The sequence below is a fragment of the Anneissia japonica genome, unplaced genomic scaffold, assembly GCF_011630105.1.
Source record: "Anneissia japonica isolate Jap-2015-1 unplaced genomic scaffold, ASM1163010v1 scaffold287712_len2945570_cov188, whole genome shotgun sequence".
Classification (NCBI taxonomy): domain Eukaryota; kingdom Metazoa; phylum Echinodermata; class Crinoidea; order Comatulida; family Comatulidae; genus Anneissia; species Anneissia japonica.
This window is the reverse complement of record NW_022704401.1, coordinates 1,175,998-1,197,349: the sequence shown is the minus strand read 5'-3', so window position 1 is coordinate 1,197,349 and position 21,352 is coordinate 1,175,998. Positions and strand designations below refer to the sequence as shown.

Sequence of the window (21,352 nt, the reverse complement as noted above, 5' to 3'; positions counted from 1 at the left end):
GTGGTTCTGCATATCTAGGTTAATGATTGCCTCTTCGATTGGTGGTTCTCTATTTAATACCTCCTGAAAATGTTCTTTCCACCTCTTTGACACCTCTTCTTGTTTTGTAATTCTTGTTCCGTCTTTTCATTTTACAGTTGAAGACGAATTTATTTGGTACGATCCTATGAGAGATTTTGTAATTTTGTATAATGTACCTAGATCTCCTCTGTTGGCTGCTTTTTCCGCTTCTTTCGTTTGTTCTTCAAAGAATTGTTGTTTATCTTCTTTCACACTCTTCTTCACTTGTTTATTCTTCCGTTTATACGTATTATCTCTCATAAAGTTTCCCTTTCTTGAGAGAATTTCTTGTTTCAGTTTCTTTCTCTCTTCGATAAGATTCCATGATTTTGGTGTCATCCATGTTTTCCATGCTTTTTCTTTTGCCCTAGGACCAAACTGCTTGTCTCTGTAAAAGCCTGTTTAAATTTTGTCCAGCCACTCTCAATGTCCTCAGTCGGTAGCTCTTCTAGTACTTCAAAACTATTCTTGAGATTGATTTCAAAGATGTTTATAGTGACTGGGTCTCTCAGCCTCTGAGTGTTAAAGAGAATTTCTGGCTTTTTGTTTGACGTTTTACGTAATTTTAATTTAATTTGGCTTGCCAGTAAGTGATGATCACTTCCCACATCAGCACCTCTTTTTGCCTTGACATCTTGAAGGGATGTCCTCCATTTTCTATTTATTGTGATGTGGTCAATCTGATTTTTTGTTTTTTTAATATTATATATATTTTATTGTAGGCCTATGTGTTGCTGGGCCATGGAAGATAAAATTATTTTTTACACTGACCAGGTCAACCAGTGTAAAGAAGAAATAAATGAAAAAATAAATAGTATGGCTGTACGTTGCTGCACCCCTACCGCTCGGCCATTCGACTCAATAAAAGAGTTAACTCAGCTCTAGCTCACGCTGTCAGTGTTTTTACCGTTTCTTTTTGGAACCAAAAATAAAACGTTAATCATGAATGTATCACACAAACATAAAAATCACCAGCTAATTCGTTACTTGTTTTTAAACGAGAGAAAATCAACGATCCATTACAAATGAGGGTAAGAAATATACGTGGACGATAATAAATCGAACTAAAATTAAAATTTTGGTGTAAATCAATTATGTTAAAATTGTAACCTTGGTTAGTAAACGCATGAATCATCCTGTAATCGCTCAACGCTACATTTACAAGTAGAGTGTCTCTGATTTTCTGCACGGCTAATAGATCGCCTACCTACCTAGAAAATCACACCCAGGTGGATTTGAATAGGTATAATTCTTGTTCAGGTGAACTTGCTACCCAATGACGCAAATCCTTAACATTTTCTGTTAAAGATATAGCAGAAACTATAAAAACATCAATTATAACATTGATTTGCTTATTACTGTACTTACAACACTCATACAAGTTATCAATTCCAAATAAAACTGCTGATCAAAACAATTCAGTCTCGCTGATATGCAGACTACGAAACTCTAATTTGATTACGACCAATTTAAGAATCTGTAAATACGGTAATGAAATTGTGCCTCTGTTTAATAGAAAACTATTTTGTCGTTCAATTTTTAATTGAACTAACTTAATAAAAATAGACAAAAATATTAAAATAATAAGTTGATTTTATTCCTCAACACAATGTTACTTTAAACTTAAATCTTATTCATGTGTATTTTAACAAGATTTAGGATTCGGAACTAACATTGAACCTCCAACTTCGTTCTTTGAACTGCCGTTGTCTGTGTAAATGAACTGTCGTCGGATGCGGAAAGCGTGCTCATCTCATAACTGATGTCTTCCCTTTCATCATTTTTGTGATATACATCTCTCGTGTTCGTGCCGTTTTGTGAGAATCATGACATACATGTTTTTGTTTCCACATGATTCGGAACCTATAACAAAACCAGAGGATGAAGTAAATAACAATTAATACTCTACCAAAAACAACATTAACAATAAAGAACACACAATTGTAGATGAACAGTATAAAGTGCTTTATACTATCAAGATGTATCCCATTTATCAGATACAGTGGTTGTAAATCATGGGCTAGGCCTCCTAATACGAACAGCTAGCAATCAGTTTAAGGGGCTTTAAGTGCTTTTTACGTGACAATTATCATCACATTTGGATATTGTTTCTGTAATGCACTAGGCCTAAATCAATTCAAAGAAATCATAAATCATTCATAAAACAAATTGAAATATAAAACCATTAACTCAACGCGTCAAAAGATAAATAGAATTGCAATATTAATAAAACAACCTTCTCTTTTTTGAGATGGGCTTCTTTTCAAAAAGCCCCGCCACCTCTTTACTTTTGCAAAGTAAAGAGGTGTGGGGTGGCGCGGGGGGGGGCTTCTTTTCAAAATTAATGCTGTACATTGTGGAAATTACTACTATAAAACAATAAATAGGGCCATTGTAACACCAATCTGAAGCATGGAGTGTATTAACCAGCATTAAATCACCTAAACTACTGTATAATCCAAGCGTGTTTTTAATTTATTTTGTTGCTTTGAAATTCATACAGTGTATGTACCGGTACTGTACTATTTCGAAAAAAAAATACCCATGCTATATATACCGAGGCTATTTTTACAAATTTAAGTTTGGGCTTCAATTCGAGATGGGCTTCTTCACGAGAAGAAGCCCATTGGGCTTCTATTCGAGGTTTTACGGTATTGGGTATGAAGCAGTTTTTTTTTTGTACAAATGTACACAGAGAAGATTTGTTAACACATGGAGTTGTGACTATAACAACTCTTTGTAATACAAAGATGTGCTTGGTGACGTACCGTATAGAACACATTTGAATTATTACTTAGCCAAACATTCCTGTGAATTATCACGATTAATTTTGACGTTTGAACAAATAAATACCAAATCGAATAATAACCATATTTTTGCGTTCGTTTATCGCGCTCATATAATAACAATTATTTTTTTTTATTTGAAGGTACGATAATTATAACAGCGGCACGCCGCACTCGTAAATTTCACAAATAACCAAAAAATAAAGACATAAAAAGCAGGGGAGAGTAGGGGGGGGGGCACGTTCCTCTCCCCCCACCCCCATAATTTTTCCCCTAAATTTTAAAATTTTCAATAAAAATCAATGTTATGTGCTACTCACTCACCTATTCTGAGACTGTTGTGCCCCCACCCCACTCCACCGTTTGGAAAAATTCTGGATCCGCCCCCGTCAAAAGGCATTTATTATAACAATAATTTCACGTGTAAAACAATACCATTAAGGCCCCATAAAAAAAATTATTATCAAAGAATAAAAACTGGTGAGGGAGGGAGTTTTTTTTTTTTTTTTTTTGCTAATCCCGCCTCCATTTTACCAATGATCACAAGTAAATTAATGGTTAGAGACACATATATAAGAATGGAATCAAATTTATATTTAAAAAAATATGTTTTTGTTGTACCAGTAAGCATATTTGCAAGAAACCCTGAGCTTTTCAAGTGAAAAAAGATGGAAAAAGGACCGTTTGAAATGAAAATATATGTTGATTGAAAAAAGAAAAAAAAAAAAAAAAAAAATCAGATTTTTCCCAAAAGTGATGAGGGAGCGGGTGATAAACTAGGTCGGTGGGTAGTTGCCGTTGGCTTATTAAAAAATATAAGATGACCATGCTTTCCTTCATTTAGTAGGCCTGCTTAAAAAATTCAGTTGATTTATTAGACTAGACATCGTACTTCGGTCATCTAAAATATGTTATGCAGTATTGTGCATCGTATAGGACTAGACCATAGTATTAATAAATTTACTTAGCGGGACTTCTCAATTCTACATATACCGTAGTATCTGACATTTGACATCCATATATTAAAGGTAGCATTATCGATTTAACTTTGGATAAACCGTTTTTACACATTCAATACTTAGTAGATATTTAAAAAGCCCATTTGGCATTTTCTAATCCTGTGCTGGACATGTTGACGATTTAACATCAGTCGGATCATGAGGCCATTATAGGTTACTGAGTTAGAAACACCGAGCTTACAATAAATGGGGGACGAAGCCGGATGATAGTTTTGCAAAAAAGTGTCTTGCAATTGGATTTTTGTCAGTCGGAAAATTAAATTAACATGTGGGAACAAGTCTTGGTAGCTAACACGTAGAAAGGCACGTTGAGTGAGCAATAACCATCATTTCATACCTTTTATAACATTACCGGTACGTCAACCAGAGTCACCTTCCTCAACGGCCTCGCTAGATCAAGACTGACCTACGGGTGTCACTCATGGAGACCACTCCAAAGTGAACTTAACAAGCTCAACTCTACATATAACTACTTTCTAATGTCTATAATAGTTAACGGGTTCGAAAGACAAAGGTCTCCAGAAGTAGCATGTCGTGTGCCCAGTATCGATGAAGAGGAAGAAGAACGAGTGGAGGAAGAACCTGACGACGATGTCGACTGGTCATTTAAAATTCTCAATTGTAAAGACCATTCCTATACAAGACTTTTACAGCCAACAACAAGTAAACTGGATCGCTCATGTAATAAGGCGTGAAAACTCAAATCCATGTAAAAATTCATTGGACAAGAGTAAGTAAACGTGGTAAAAAAAACCACATCAATTATTGAGAGAGCCACAGCTTTTAGTGGACTCTCAAGAAATCAATTCATCAGAGACTGTTTTCTAAAACGTAAGTTTTAATAGATATAATAGATATGTCTAGCTATAGCTTCTTTTATTTTTCTTCTCTCCAAGTTAGGCTTGAGTTGCTTGTGAAGGATGTGAAGGAATATGAAATAAGAGAATTAAGGCAAAGAAAAAAAAAAGGAAAAGAAGAAGGAAAAAGAAAAGGTACTAACACCAAAGAAATGAAAAGAAAAAGAAAGAAAGAAAGAAAGAAAAGAAAGTCAGAGAAAGACAAAAAATAAGGTAAAGGAAAGAAAGAAAAGAAACTAAGAAAGAAAAAAAACGAAAGAAAAGATAAGAATACGAAGAAAAAGAAAAGAAAAAATAAAAAGAAAGAATAAAAGAAAGAAATGAAATAAAAGTAAAGGAAAGAAAGGGGAAAAAAGGAAAGATATGAAAAAAGAAAATGAGAAAGAAAAGAAACTAAAAGAGAAAGAAAACAAAAGGAAAGAAAAGAACACAAAAGGAAAGAGAAGAAAAAGAAAGAATAAAGAAAGAAAAGAAACAAAACGTAAGAAAGAAAGGAAAAATAGATAAAAAAAATAAAGTACAGTGTATAGAAACAACAGAAAGAAAACGAAAGAAAAAGTAATTGATGACAAATAAAAAGAAAGACAAGGAAAGAAATGAAAAGAAAACTAAGGAAAGAAAGGAAAGACAAGAAAGAAAAGAAAGAAAGAAAGGGAAAATGAGAATTAAAGACTAAATTCGTAGAATAAAATTGGTAGAAATATTAATATTAATATAAGTAGCTCAGCCTAATTGGAGGGAAGAGAAAAAGAAAGGAATGGTAAGTATAAAATCTATAAAAAAAATGCACGACTGCAGGATTTTCTTTTAAATGGTTAAATTAATTTGAATATTTCAAAATAATGGCTAATTTTTCTAATCAATATGTATTTACAACATAATATAATGTAATATAATACAGGATTGTTAAATATAATATAATCTAAGATTATCATGAGATGTAATATGCCAACTAGATATTCTAGTCAATGGCTGCCAATAACTGATATATTTTCAGTGGCTACATTTATTATTATTAGTTGTAGAACGAATTAAGATGAACGAAAGGGATGAAAGTCCCCGTCCTGCGTAAGTAAATTTTATACCAGGCTTACATTGTGTTTTTTTTATCCATTAACATTATTGCAAGGTTAATACCATTGGCCACAAGGGCCTTATAATATTTTTTCACAAGAATGCGAAAAAGGTACTTGTGATATCAAGTGTTAAATGTGTTAGATTTTATCCGCTTGAACAAGAAATATAATGATTAAATATAAATACTGAATAACACTTTCAGTAAACTAAAGTGGTTCATTAATAATTATACACATATACTGATCAGTGAAAGCAGTGGCGGATTAAAGGGGGCCCAGCCCCCCTCCTAATTTTTTAAAAATTGTAAAAAAAATGGATAAAAAAGAAAATGATTCAAATTTTAAATCTGAGAGTGCCATTTCCGGCCATCTAGACGTGACATTTCTTACTTCAGCCCCAACCATGCTGGGGCTAAGGTAGTATAGATCCTCCATCTGTCAAAGTCTCTCCCTGGGCCCCCCTCTATTTCAAATTCCTGGCTCCTCCACTGGAAATTACCAGTTATAATGTAGGCCTACACTAATTATAGTCAGGGGCTGATCCAAGATTATTCGTTAGGGAGGGCTACTAGAAATTTCACATGATTTGAATTAACACCGAGATAGATGCTCCCCTGTTTACACCCTTCCCCTCTAATTCCGTCCATGATAGGCCTGATTTCATTTTCAAGAAAATGAAAAAAAGGTAAAATATAGGCTATACTGTCAGTGTTGAGTTAAATGAAAAATAAAATTAAATATATGAGTTTGCATATTTTGTGTATTAAAAAGGTTATACGCTTTCAATTAAAAAAACGAGTAGTGTTTCCAATGCATTATTACACTGCGTAGCTGTCCCCGGATGCAATCGGGAAGGTTTCTCGATTTGACCGACCAATCAGCGTCGCCAAAAGCTGTCGTCGGCGATTGAGTGTAGCGATTTAATGACATCTAGGTTTTAACAGACGAATACAATATTGTTTTGACAATTTTCTCATTGCAAGTTAATAACTCATTTGGTCCTTTAAACAAGCGATTTGATTTAATTTGTAGAGTTTTCCTGATTTTACAACAAAAGTGAAATGTATCCGACCGACCAATCAGCGTCGCAGAAAGCTGTCGGCGATAGTGTGTAGCGATTTTATGAAAACAACGCTTTAACAGACGAATAAAATATTGTTTTGACATTTGTCTCATTGCAAGTTGATAACGCATTTGATCCTTTTAAACGAGCGATTTGATTTAATTTGTGGTGTTTTCCTGATTTTACCATAGAATTGAAATATATTTATGGCATTAGTGCAGCCTGTGAAATATTAAACCTGAAATTACACGTAAGGTAAACATGAATAATAAGCATTGAAAGTATGAGACTTCAGAGGATTCGATATTGAAATTTAAAATGATTAATGTCATAGATTTGAAACTTGTTTGCTTATCATTTGGGAGATTCCATAGAGCAATATATATTGAGAACACTGTAGGCATAAGCTAAAGTAGGCTAAGTGGATAAATTCTGTATTCTGTATTGTCAAATTACATGTTTACAATATGTACTAAAACTAAATTCATAGTTAATTATTTTATGAACATACTTTTCCTTTCACATTCTTAATTTACACAGCGTAAACAATAATCATTTCCATAGTTTTAGAGATCCACCGTGGCCCGGGCCTCTACCTCTTCAGATTCAATTACTTTGAATTCACTGTCCACACAATCAAATTTATTGTGTCCAATTTGTGTGACGTGCTCACATATGGACATGATATCATATTACTCCCAAATATGGGCATATCACTCTTATTTGTCACATAAAATATGATAGTGTGGGGACAGGCCTTAAGAATTGGTAGACGCGTTGAAACAAACGCAAGCGATGCTACTACTAGCAATGCGCAGTAACGTTGCTGTGTTTCGCTCTAGAGTTTGAACCAACGTCAGGCCTGGTTTCCTTAAAATCGCTACACTGTCGCTACAGTGTTTTCAATGCCATCGTTGTCGACAGAATCAATGACCATCGCCGAAAGCTGTCGACGATAGCGTGTAGCGATTGTACGAAAACCAAGCTTTAGTGTACCACGTGTTTACGTTCACATAGTAAATTTCTCCAGGTTAGGTTACATTAAGTAAATCATCTAAAGACGTTCTCAATGTGTGAATGAAATTTGTAGTGTGTGTAACATCAACTAACACAAAATGCCTACACAATTCTCAAGCCAAATTATACCACGACGATTAAAAAGTACTTTATCAACTCCTTCCCCACTGTAACTAGCCTTCTTCAATGAACGCGTCAATGTTGCGTATATTGAATTAATTTCAAGTAAAATACACACAGCACCTTCCGAGCAATCTCCCACACTCTGCATAGATTATATTATCCACAGGAGCCTACTATAATAAGTCGGAGTTGACAGAGTTCATATGTGTGTTAACAGAAATATATGCGATTTTGTTTAAGGTGCGTCACATAACAGGAGCGAAAGCATTAGGCCTATGCTGAGGAGGTTGACAAATGCGCCGGGATTGAGGAGATGTCATGGGGCTTATAAAGACGCAAATAATATTTGCATCGAATACGAATTATTCTATTATACTAGACCTATAAGGGCATCGAAACACCAGCGGTGGCTCTAGAAATTTGCCGACAGGGGGTCCCGAATCCAAGGGGCCGACTAGAGCCTCGAACAGGTTCCCGGATTAAAAATCCCTGGTAGGATTCACGGGGAGAGTTATTATGTCTTAGTAAGCCTATGGCCAGATTTGTGATTTCAGACCACAATATTAGTACGTTGCCAATTCAGAAATCGGTAAGCCAAATACTAGTCAGTCTCTCCCTGGGCCCACTACACGGTCTCTCGAGGCTCTTGGACTTGTACCGTAAAAATGCCGCATCTCCGTAACGTTTGAATATCATCATTGTAAACATTGGTATCAGTGGCGTAACGGCTATGAGCTCTCACTGTCTCAATGGCACAGCAAAAATTCATTTTTGCTGTGCCATTGGCCTTTTTTCAAGACAAAGTCTGTGGTATTTACTGTAATAATATTAGGGATATCTTAGTTAAAATTAAGGATGCTTTTTTTGGGTCACATCATGATGCATAAACGTTGAAAAGAAATAAAAAATTTGTCTTAGAACGGTAAAAACGCCAGATCCCACCGGGGCCCGGTCGCAGCCCCGCCCCCAGTGTATGGTGCCCCTAAAAGGCTGCTGTCCAGGCGCTTCCGCCTCCTTCGTTAAATCACTGATTGGATGTGACCCCCCCCCCACACCCAATATAACTACGATTGGTAAGTTGTTAATTTAAAAGGCCTGACTGCCGATAGACGCAAATAATATTACAGTATTATAATAAAAGGGCTATAATATAAGGGCTTCGACGCAAACATGTAGGCCTACGTTGAGATGTGACCCCATACCCGTACTACAACCATTGGTAAGTTGTTAATTTAAAACGCCTAGGCTGCCGATACGAAGGCATAACTAGGCCTTTGTTAAATCGTAAGCGCCATGTGAAATACAAATGTCTTGTCCAACAAAAATATTAACAAATCAGAATAGACTATTTTATTAAAGTAGGTCTAAGAAATTAAGGAATCAACAATATGTTTACAGCAGTCTAAAAGCCAGCTGTGAGCTTTTCATTCAATTATTCCCTTATCTATTTTGTAGACTACTAATTCTGCTATGGGTTGCATTGCTCAGAAACGCATGATTGCACATTATATCACTTTTTGCACTTTTAACAGTAGCTATATATACAGATCGTAATGCGGTGAATTCCCTCATCTGCACTTATTAGGATGGCGCTAATGACGGAGTTATCCTAGCAAATTGCACCCGATGTGGACGTACTCAATTCTAATTCCTCCATGCTCAATCCAATCGTTAAAGCGGACATTTACGACCCGTGGCCTAGCCTGCATCGAAATCCTCGTTTCCATAAAATCGGTACATTGTTGCTACAATCGTTACTGATATGACTGCCAATCAACGTCGTTTAGAGATTTGATGAAAACCAGGCTTGTCGCTTGTGTTAGTGCTAGCGTATACAATATTACATTTTATGTTCTATCGTTAAAAGTACAGTACTCGTATAAGCACGTAACGCTATATTAGGTCCTAATAATAGCGCGTACAATTATTATATTTTAGATTGTCAGGCAACTGCTTTACACGCCCCTAGGCAAGATTATTAAAGGGTTCTAATTTTGTCAGAAAAGGGCACTTTGAAACCTTACCAACATCAGTCCAACCATGGCTTGGCTAAATTTTAAAGATAGAACACCTCAGATGTCCATGCAAACGGTACTTTTTAATAATAATTCAAAAAGGCATTTCCAGTCACAGCGCCTCGTCTCACGCTCACCCGCTCAACAATCATTTTCTCATGCCGGACGTCGATGGGGCCAAAAAAAAAAAAGAAAAAAAAAAAAAAACTTTTAAAGAAAACTTAACAAAAACACAGGGAGCTATCTCATTAGAAAATCGATAATCAGAATTATGTAAAGTGGCAAGCCTGGTAGTTTTAATACCTAATTCTACCCAAGAGGAGCGAATTTCGCCCAAATTTAGATCATCAATCAATCATCAACTTCACAAGAGTAAATTTAACTCTTTCCCATTGCTTAGCAATTTCCTTTATTCCTGAAGATGAAATAATAAATGTCAAAATATTGAATCAAAAAAACAATGTCATATCTCATTTCTTGGAGTATTACTCTATATAAGAATTCTGCAAGTAAAATTGTTTTACAGGTAGGCATATGCACCAAAACTTAAAACCCCAAAATGAACTTTTTTTTTCTATTGTGGGAGGGGATCCACCGCTCCCACACACACTACACCTCCCCCCTAACCCCCCACCTCTCGGTCGCTTTACTCCCTCGATTTTTTTTAATTGTTCTCACTCCCAGCTAATTGACAAACTTCTTTCAAACCCATCGAACCCCTGGCTAAGGGATTGCTTTAAGATATCGTAGCTCATATATTGGGTTCATTATTCTTTGATGTCGTCTGCCTATAGTTTGATGTCGTACGCCGATTCTTGCGTAGTCAGCCAAATTTGGCTTACCTTCGTATCGTGACGCAGGACTATGCCTCATCTAGTAACTCTGGACACACTATCAGAATTTCTTTGACAAAAAAACTGTTTTATGCCTATATATGGTCATGATGTGATGTCATCATGACCATATTTAGCCATGCCACATATTTTTGTCAAATAAAATTTGTTAGTCTGGGCTTAAGTTTCAGACGCGGTGGTTGCACTGTCTATTCATAGTCTAAATGTTAGATGTTGCTAGGCCTGTTACCAACATTGGCCTTTCATGACGAAACAAAAAAAAAATGCAATTCAGCTAAAGCCAGTGGAGCAGAAGAGTTTAACAATGTAGTTTCTTGTAAATGGAAGAACATTCGGCGCCATTAAAAAGAAAGGGTGTTTTATTTATAGTGCAAACGTGCGAAATGGGTGAACCGGGGTGAGCAACTTCGAGGTGAAAGTGCAAGCGTATCATACAATCCTGTATTCGCAGGTTTCTTGCTTCATTTAGAACGCAACAGTCCATGTTTTCTAATTTAGTCCCCGGGCATCTGTGTTTGAAACATGTATGGCATACCTGTAAATCGAGAAATAAAAATAAGCAAATCTGCAGCCTTGTTCCCCCTTGCTATTCTGTAAGTGGCGAATGAATGTATGGTACTTGCTATTAGATGTAAAAGAAATTTAAAAAAATGGGATGTGTTAGGATCACTATTTGCTACGTACGAGGAAATTTGCTTATATAGGTTTTTAATAATGCCAATGTATTCATTTTGGTGTTTTGTTAGGAATCCGGTTTCTGCTAAAATATAAATATGAATTCGCTATTAATATTATCAAAGGCGGTCGTTAGTGAACAACCTTGCGTTTAGTTCGATGTAGAAGGCAAATACGATGGGATAATAGTCGCAAAGAGGATCTCATCATTAATATTAACGAGTGATGACGTTTGTTTTTCGAAAGCAGTTAAACCAATTGATCTATGTCTCTGTCGATGTATTATAGCATAAATTTGCAGCTCTTCATTCTTACGACAGCTGGATTGAATTGAAATGATCTGTTTGAAGGTGGGTAAGCTAACGTATAAATCTTCGTAACGGGATCACCAACAATGACGTCGAAATTGCCACAGTGCGCGCGGTATGCGCACTACGAGGAAATTGTAGGGTGTATAATTGAGCTGTGTTATTTTATTATATCAACACTTAGGGTGGTAAGATTATTAACAGTTTCAAAGCATGATATAAAATATAAATAACACATATGTGTTATTCAATTTTCTGTTATCGAGACAATCTCTACAAAATATATAAAATAAATAGCATGATGTGAAGATTTGGAAGTCGATTACCGAGATTGCACAGCGGAATTCGATAAGCAGTGGAATGTTGAATTTATCACTCACGGTTAAATGCATTGAAATACATTAAATTAGTCAACTGAGAACACAATAACACGATTTAAAATGTAACAAACTTACTAGGCAAAAATGAAAAAACTACCGGTATTTCATTCCATTTTTAATTCTGAAATAATAATGATATTATAAAAAGTTAATTTTAATAATAAAAGAACAAAATATAACAAAATAATATGTTACAAACAAAGACAACTTGTAAAAATATTTTTTGTTGAACTCATACTATTAAAACATGATTCACATTACTACGAACTATATAATAATATAATTAATCATAAATATTATTACATTATTAAACAAAGTAATAATAGAAAGAAATAAAATCTATGCATAAAAGTAAAACTTCAAATAAACAAATTACGTGTAGACTCTCTCTCCCTCTGATGTAGACAGGTGTATATCTATGGCTATAATAGTCTTAATATGCCAAGTATTCAAAAGCAATCATTAACAAAATGAATACTTGTTTTTTTCCAATCAACATGCGTAGGGTTAATTTGTTTTTCAAATGATATCACTAAGTATTTTTGTCTGTCCAGATACACGGCTCCAAGTGGTCTGATAATTGTCGATTTTATTTACTGTTAATTCATTACTGATAGGTTGGAAAATTTATGGTCCGCAGCGGTTCCAACCTTTCGGACTTCCGTAAATTTCCTAAAAGGCATTTCAATTCAACTTATTATTGCCTACTGTTCCAGTCAGGCGTATTTTATTTTTTATTTTGAAGAAATGTTGAAGTTGGTTATCAAAACTGAACTGTTTGCTGCCCTCAATATCACCAGAGCTAAAGAGTGTTAAAATAGTTTCCACACGTCACAGTGGCAAGCGACATTCGTGACTTTTTCAACATTAAAAATGATTTTTTTTAATTTTTAAGTAATGTTGAAGTTGGCCAAGAAAATGAAATGTTTGCTGCCCTTTATATCACCATAGAGTGCTAAAATACAGTACTTTCCACGCGTTACATTCAGGAGATTTTCAACATTAAGTAATCTACTGATTAAACATTATAAAAACAACTTTGGTCCATACCATGGGAAAAAATCACTAGGAATTTAACTGGAGTCAAATATACTAGAATTAACAAAAGCCATTATCAGATCAACAATCAATTGATAGTCAGCAAACCACCTCTTCATCCTAATTTAGAATACAAAAGGTAAAGACTAAATGGATAAGGAAACTATTTCCAAGTAAGACCTAATACTCTCCAAATCACTGTCAAAAAGTACAATAATATGATCAGACTTCAGAAAATGACGAAGGTAATACTGTACATTTCATGTTGCCATGTAGAACAAGATAGGATCTCATGAATATATAACTGCTGAAAACGTTACAATAGATGGATGTACTACTTGGGACACCGACATTTAATAAACTATCTTTTGCATTTAATAAGACATAGAACAAAGTAATATTTCAAATTTTAAAAATCAAAATTAATGAATAAACTATAATTTAATGGTTCTTTGTTATGAGATGTGGACTGTTCATGGTCAAAACATTTAGAAAATATCTAATCTAAGTAGGCCTACTGCCCTTTATGCAATAAAAATAATGAAATATTATACATTTCTTGTTGTCATGTAGGTAGACAGATAACCTGTTTTATTAAAATTCCAAATAAAATACATCACAGGAGCAATGGAATGCTGAATTGTGATTGATTGATTGATTGATTTTGTGACTGATTGACTTTATTAGGAACTCATACAAATATACAACAATAGGTCTACAATACAACATGATAAAACAGAATTCTGAGGAAAACACAAAAAAGTTAAAATTTATTTCCATTGTGGTCCTGACGATATTTAAAAGTTTTTTTGAATGTAGAAAAAGGACATTATGATCTGACAATTACTACATAGTGTTTATACTCCAGGAAGTGGCAAAATTTTATTTGCTGCTGGTTCGTTGTTGCTGGTATAAATATATAAAATAAATAAAAAACAAGCTCGCATCTGATTTCGATTGTATTTATGAGTAGAGGTTAATATTCAGTACAGTAGTCATTAGCTTTTTAACAACTCCATGAAAATAGAGCTACTAATTAGGGTTGATGTATGACTTGGAGACACCAGGCAATTGATGAAAGGTATTTGCATTTCATATTTTACAGGATACAATTGTAAAAATGAAGATTAATGATTTAAGAGTTCATTGTTAAAATTTCTATCAATTTCACTTGTTAATCTAGATATTTTAATGTGTCAGCTATGTAAAATTGTGTGTACAGTATATTGTAATAATAATAATATCTTGTATTGCGCATTCCAATTCAAACTGTTGAATGCGTTTTCAACAGTTGCGTTAAAATGGACAAATCAAATCAAAATACAGTATACAAGGAATAATTATACAAAGTTAAAAACTACCAAATTTAAATTAGAAAGCACATCATTATTATTGTGTGACCACAAACACACAGCAGTTTAGGGAAAGGATTACAGTAAATGATTAAATCAAGAATATTAATAAATTCTTTGAAACTGACTATTTTATAATGAAAATTGTTAGGCTTGCATAAAAATTGGCCTTTGGGCTATGATTTGCGACCAATATTAAATGTTTTTTTATAATAAAGTGAAAAAAAAATGAATGAGACCACCGGCAAACTATGTATTATATGAGAAGATTGGTCTATAAACTGATATAAAATCCCCATAAATCCCTTTCCTGTACTATGTACAGAGTTCTTTAAAGTATTATGAAACACACAGTTTAAATGTCTAACATACAGTACATTTAGTGATGCTTTTCCATATTTCGAATGAGAGCAACTGGATGAAACTGAATGTGGGCCCAATGATCTCCACGGATCAGTAAACTCGCGGCTATCACTACTTTAGCCATTCTAAGCTAAACCATTAATCATCAAATACAGTGCACACTTTTTTGGATATTTCATCATTGCTTTTATTTTTTAATAAAAAAGTTTTACACAGACATATAAATTCTTAAAAACAATATTTTTTAAATACCATATTTATTCGAATAAATGCCCCGCTTTGAAAAAAAATCCCCCTCAAATAAGCACCCTTTCTAGAGGAATAAAGGCCCCTTAAATAAAAGCCTCAATGTGTTTTTATATTTTCTGCCTAAATGACTAGAAACAAAATTAATGGAAGCAACATTTTTTTAACACATTCTATTAATGTCCTACTTCAGTAAAATTACATTTTTCCTACCCTGGTTGACAATCACACGATAACACATTTCGACGGTAATTATATGTTGTTAGTTCCACATTTACACTGAAATTAAGGGCTTCTATTTGAGTATATACGTATCTATTTTACACCAAAAAACAAAGATGTATTCCTAGATTACATGCATCCCTCGAATAAATTCTCCTTCAAAAGCCCTTTTCAACAATAAACATCCCAGAACATTTATTCAAATAAATATGCTAATTATAATATAGATATAAAAATTCTACAAAATCATTGCAAGGAACCATCCATAATTTTCATCGCTTTCAAAGAAGTTCAAAACATGTGCTTTTGGAAGCTGGGGGTGGAGGAAGGAGGTTAAAAGTGTAGACACATGTACTCTATTTAATATGAAAAGATAAATTGATGTAAATACGGTAATTATAATATAAATATAATAATTCTACAAAATCATGGTAAGGGACTATCAATAATTTTTCATCATTTTCTAAAAAGTACAAAACATATAAGCTTTTAGAAGTTGGGGTGGGGGTAAAGGTAACGGTAGGAGAATAACCCATAACTTGCAGCGTCATTGTGCTGAATTGCGTATGGGCGTGGTCTGTGACTACCTAGCAGCTGTAAAGAGGCACTTCTTGGTAGATACATGTTCACATCATTCTGCAACAACAGGGGCTGAAATGAACCATAACATCGGGGTAACCCCCTACTCTTCCGAAAGATGAAATGGGTTCTTTAAAGTGCACACGAGCCAGATGTATACACTGGACCTAAATTTTAAGTCCTTATCCAAGAAGACTTGGTTCTACCAACCGAATCATGGGCGAGGAGTGGCCCGAACCAGTACAGATGTTTGGGGGGGGGGTGAAGTTTGTACTCTATTATGAAAAAAATAAAATGAAAAAGATAAAATGGTGGTCTCAAAATGCTAAAAATCATAAATTTACAGTGTAATCTTTGAGGAGGAGGAAAGTGTTCACAAAAAAGTGTATGTTTTGTAATCTTGTAAAAATGATGAATATAACAGATGACTTCTAAATTGACTTTGTATACCGCCCTCAACTGGTTGACCCAGATTGTTTACTTCGTGTCCTTTTAGCAGGCCCATCGTATAGCCTTTCTTTCAGCACAGGTTCTGCATCACAATTTGAAACATAACCATCAACAAATGATGGGACTAGGTCAACATCCTGAAAAACAGAAGACAAACTTAACTTTCATATTTTGTGACGTATAAAGTTGCTCTCTCTCATTTTCTCTAATTGTGCTTCTATGTTTTCTCAAACTTAAGTCAATCAACCAACCATTTATGAAGAAATTTATTATTTATAGCTTTTGTTATGGCTAAATTAAAAAAAAATCATTATTGTTGGTTTGTACCCCAATGGGAACCAACAATACATGTAGCTACACTACATGTATTGTTGGTTCCCATCAAATTATGAAGATGAAAAAGTTATTTTGAATAGGATTAGCATGATTTAATGTGAACTTGCATTAAATTATTTTATTAACACACACACAACTGCCACTTTAAGCTACACACATTTTTAAAATATATATGAGGAAAGAGGGAAAGAGTTTCCAAGTATTTCTTTTTAAACACAAAATGGATTTATTTTACAAACCATATGTTAAGTAAGCAAGTGGTGCCCACAATTACCAACACTTTGATTTATTACAGCCATGCACTACAATTCCATTTGTACCGTGGCCTTTAAGTTTATTGGGTTTTGTCCAGCTAAAGGAATTTGTTCAATAGAAATTAGTCTTGTGAGGGAAAGCAAGAAAAAAATGTTTCACTCAGGCAATTTAGCAAACACAAAATGGATTAACCGCACATATCATACTATAGAGGGCACCCTTCAAAACAGAATGTTGCACACATTCACAATTCCACTCAATACAAATGGGAACTGCATTCTATTACATTAATTCTTTTCCATTTGTTCCATTTATAGGGTTACATCCAGATTTGCCATAGGATCATATTCCCTATAATCAGTGGAATATGATCTTGCAGCAAATCTTGATTAAAACCTACAAATGGCAAAGAATTACTGTAATAAATGTGGTTCCCAATTTGCTTTAGGATCATATAGCACACCAAGAAGCTGTATAATGTGTACTCCTTAATAGAAAAAAAGCTTGAATTACCAAAATAAAAAAAAATAAATAAAAAATTAGGGACACAAACTTACCTTTCTTGGAAAGACAATCTCAAGAAGATTAAAAAGAAGGAAATTGAGAATGGCAACAAGTGAAAAGAAAATATAGAATAAAAGGTTGCTGTTGCCATAGCGCTCAATACGCTCCGAAAGAGTAAAACTTTCTGCCTGTGAAACTCTGTGATATATCTTGAAAAAAAAAATAAGAGAAAAATTTGTAACTTTGACTTCATCTATTTTGGTTCTTATCTCAAAATCTATGTATAATATAAAGATATATTTAAATACAGGTATTACCAGCTTATTCTTGGCTTCAAAATTCTTAATAAACATTAACAGATTGTGCTCACAAGAATGAGAGTTTTGAGGGCAGGTTTATTCATTGGAAAGCATAGGCTTAGAAAGCGAGCTTTCCGGCTGTCTTTTGGACGGCCTACAATTATTTACGTGACAGCTTGGACGGCTTGGCCTAATCAGCTTGGCGTAGTCTAATTGGGCCTGGTCTACCTTTAGAAAATTCTTTATATTCTTCAAATCTATCGAATGTTACATTACACTAAAGCTAAATAATATTTACGTTTGATAAAAATAACATTTATTCATGGAATGTACATTGTTTTCGTACCAATATTCGGTGGGGATTCCCAAATATGGGCGTGGCCTGCCCATCGGCTCATTGCCACGCCCACTGGCTTCCATTTTGGACGGCCTATTTCATATTTCTGGCTAAACTCCTGCTGGAAAGCTAAAAGCAATATTTTTCTCAACTCTGTTTTTGTGTCCTTTGTTAGACACTGGGAAGAACTACCTCTTTAGTTCAAACCTATTGCAAGAAGGATTTAGTTAAGTACTTTATATCTTTTTATCTGATCAATTTTTTAAATATTTTTTTTTGTATTACTGTATTTCATTCTAAACGACAGGGAGAAAATCTTGTTTAGGCTCTTGCCCATTTCCTATCCAGGGCAAACCATGTTGTTTCAATTCTGTATAATGTATAAATTGTGAAATGAATATTTTGTGGAGAGACCTCATAGTTGCGACATTTCTCAGCACAAGATTATATGAACTGACAGTACACAGTACTCTTTTTCATGTGCAATGAATCATTACACAGATATTGAACTATTCTGCTGCCCTCTATAGCCACAACAAATGAATCTTTTTTATAAGCCTTCAAGAAATCTTAATGTACTATAGAGGACGCTAAAGTGAAAATAGAAAACGTATTTTTAAATGTGTTGAAAATATATAATAACGATGATGATATTATGATGATGATGATGATGATGATAATGATGATGATTGATGATGATAATGATGATGATTTTTAATCAATTCCATTAATTTGTTTTTCAAAAATAGGGGATAAAATGCAAGTTACTATATCACATCTCCTCTCCCCCCCCCCCCACAAAAAAAGCACCATTTTCCCTCCCCCCCCCATCTCCCCCCCCCCCCAAAAAAGCACCATTTTTCTGAGATGACAAATAAAAGCTGCCAGACCCTTGCCCTTCAAAGCTCATTTGGTCTATGTGTACTTATCAGAAAGAAGATGAGTGGATTGTTCCATATTAACACAAGTATATTCGCCCCCCAGGGTGTTGCTGAGGGTGCTAGTTTTAACGACTATCCCTGTTAAAACAAGGTAACATTCTAGCATTTATTACTTAATTGTTATACTTGTAGAACCACAGACTTAACGTCTGATAGTTGGGTGAAGATACACCTAGACGATAACTAACAAATAATGTATACATGTGTGTTGTGTTATGTTACTGGCAGTACAATAATTGCACAAGTGGTGGCTCCCTCTGAACATATACCAACTTAAGTAAAAAGTGGACGAGAAAACTTGTATTTGGCAGAGAAAATAGAAAGTACTGTCCCATTGCTAGCAACAAGTTTGCTCGTCGTCTAATATTTTCCCGCTAATTTATTAGACACACTATTAAAAAATTATGTATACTTGTTATGGTACACAGCACAAAACCTAAAAACAAAGGTCTGGCAGTCAACGTGTTAACAGATCTGTCATTTTGATCTACACACATTTTTAACTGTTAAAATGATTTTTAAGGCAACACACTTTTATGCCTTGTTTTCGCCTAATGAGTTAAACCGCAGATTTTATTTGATATATACATACATAGACATACAGGCCAAGGATCCTGAATATTTAAATATCTTTAGACGACATTCCCTTTCCCCAGCACAACACGAGACAATTTACATCCATGAATTTGATATATGTTGGCACGTAGGCCAAGGATTGCAAATACATCCGTGTCATACGACACATCGCTGACATGGCAGGAAGTGAATCAGCCAGTACTTTGGGAGACAATTCGCACACTCCCCATTACCAATTAGCGAGTTCATTTTCATGCATGCAGCCATTATGTACACGGGACCAAAGGCATTGTGTCTCATCCGAAGGACGAGCTAATTAGAGTGGTAAGACATCACTTTAATGAAAAAAAAAATACTAGATCTGTAGGCATCATTAAGTTGATGCTAATGCAAAAAAAAAAAAAACAGTATATTTAAAAAATATTCTATTATAGTATAGTAATGCAAACCTAATATTTGTATGCAAATACTTTTTATCTTTTATTGGATACATTCTGTAATTTGATGGGTTTCTTTTTTGGCATTTCTTGGTACTCAGGGTCAAAACTATAGTCTCTAACACATTAAGAAAATTACAAAAATAATTTGTAACATTACGGGTATGAAAGTCAAGAAATTTAGCGGAATATGTGCGAAAGGTCATTAGATATGCTGATAATGGATCGCATGCATCATCTTGCCATGTTGATTTCACCAAGTCTTACCAGATGTGTTAAGTTTAAGTGAAGACAAATAGCTTTCATTTGCGTCACATAAAAGACTGTGTTGAGAAATTACAATCCAATACAGGGACGTAGGCTGGTTTTGGTCTAGGGCTGCAAAATGGCCTTGGGGGGAGGGGGTGCGAGAATTGAGAATGTTGAACTAAATCCCTATTCCAATGCCTAATGGTCATTTTTATTATTTTAACCCATTTAGCGGAACTAATTTGCTATCATGTGGGGCTAATTATTAGCTTTCAATTTACCAGATTATTCACCAAAGTTCACTAAAGAGTATAGAAAGTACAGTGCTGTCTCTTATACACATCTAGATGTGTATAAGAGACAGGTTGCACACATTCACAATTCCACTCAATACAAATGGGAACTGCATTCTATTACATTAATTCTTTTCCATTTGTTCCATTTATAGGGTTACATCCAGATTTGCCATAGGATCATATTCCCTATAATCAGTGGAATATGATCTTGCAGCAAATCTTGATTAAAACCTACAAATGGCAAAGAATTACTGTAATAAATGTGGTTCCCAATTTGCTTTAGGATCATATAGCCTGTCTCTTATACACATCTAGATGTGTATAAGAGACAGGGCGTGGTCTGTGACTACCTAGCAGCCGTAAAGACGTGCTTAAGGTCCACATCATGCCATGACAGGGGCTGAAATGAACCATAACATCAGGGTAACCCACTACTCTTCCGAAAGATGCAATGTGTTCTTTAAAGTGCACATGAGCCAGATGTATACTGTGGGCCTCCATTTTAAGTCCTTATCCGAGAAGACTTGGTTCTACCAACCGACCCCCCCCCCCCCCCCACCCCCAACCCTAACCCTAACCCCAACCCTAACCCTAACCCTAACCCTAACCCTAACCCTAACTCTAACCCTAACACTAACC

General features: G+C 34.7%; 2 protein-coding genes across 4 annotated transcripts in view; one reads left to right on the top strand and one right to left on the bottom strand.

The window, feature by feature from the left end:
* The window catches only part of LOC117104683 (protein PFC0760c-like), a 32,055-nt gene extending 27,495 nt beyond the window's left edge, over positions 1 to 4,560 (top strand). The window contains exon 4 of the mRNA XM_033245567.1: positions 4,358 to 4,560. Within this exon, the coding sequence (XP_033101458.1) occupies positions 4,358 to 4,560 (203 nt within the window). The remainder of the gene's footprint in view (positions 1 to 4,357) is intronic.
* An 11,561-nt stretch (positions 4,561 to 16,121) lies between these two features.
* LOC117104641 (phosphatidylinositol N-acetylglucosaminyltransferase subunit A-like) overlaps positions 16,122 to 21,352 on the bottom strand; it is a gene marked incomplete in the record, with an annotated part of 29,215 nt that continues 23,984 nt past the window's right edge. For all 3 annotated transcript variants that reach the window (XM_033245519.1, XM_033245521.1, XM_033245520.1), the window contains 2 exon segments: positions 16,122 to 16,620; positions 17,632 to 17,787. In XM_033245519.1, the coding sequence (XP_033101410.1) occupies positions 16,489 to 16,620; positions 17,632 to 17,787 (288 nt within the window).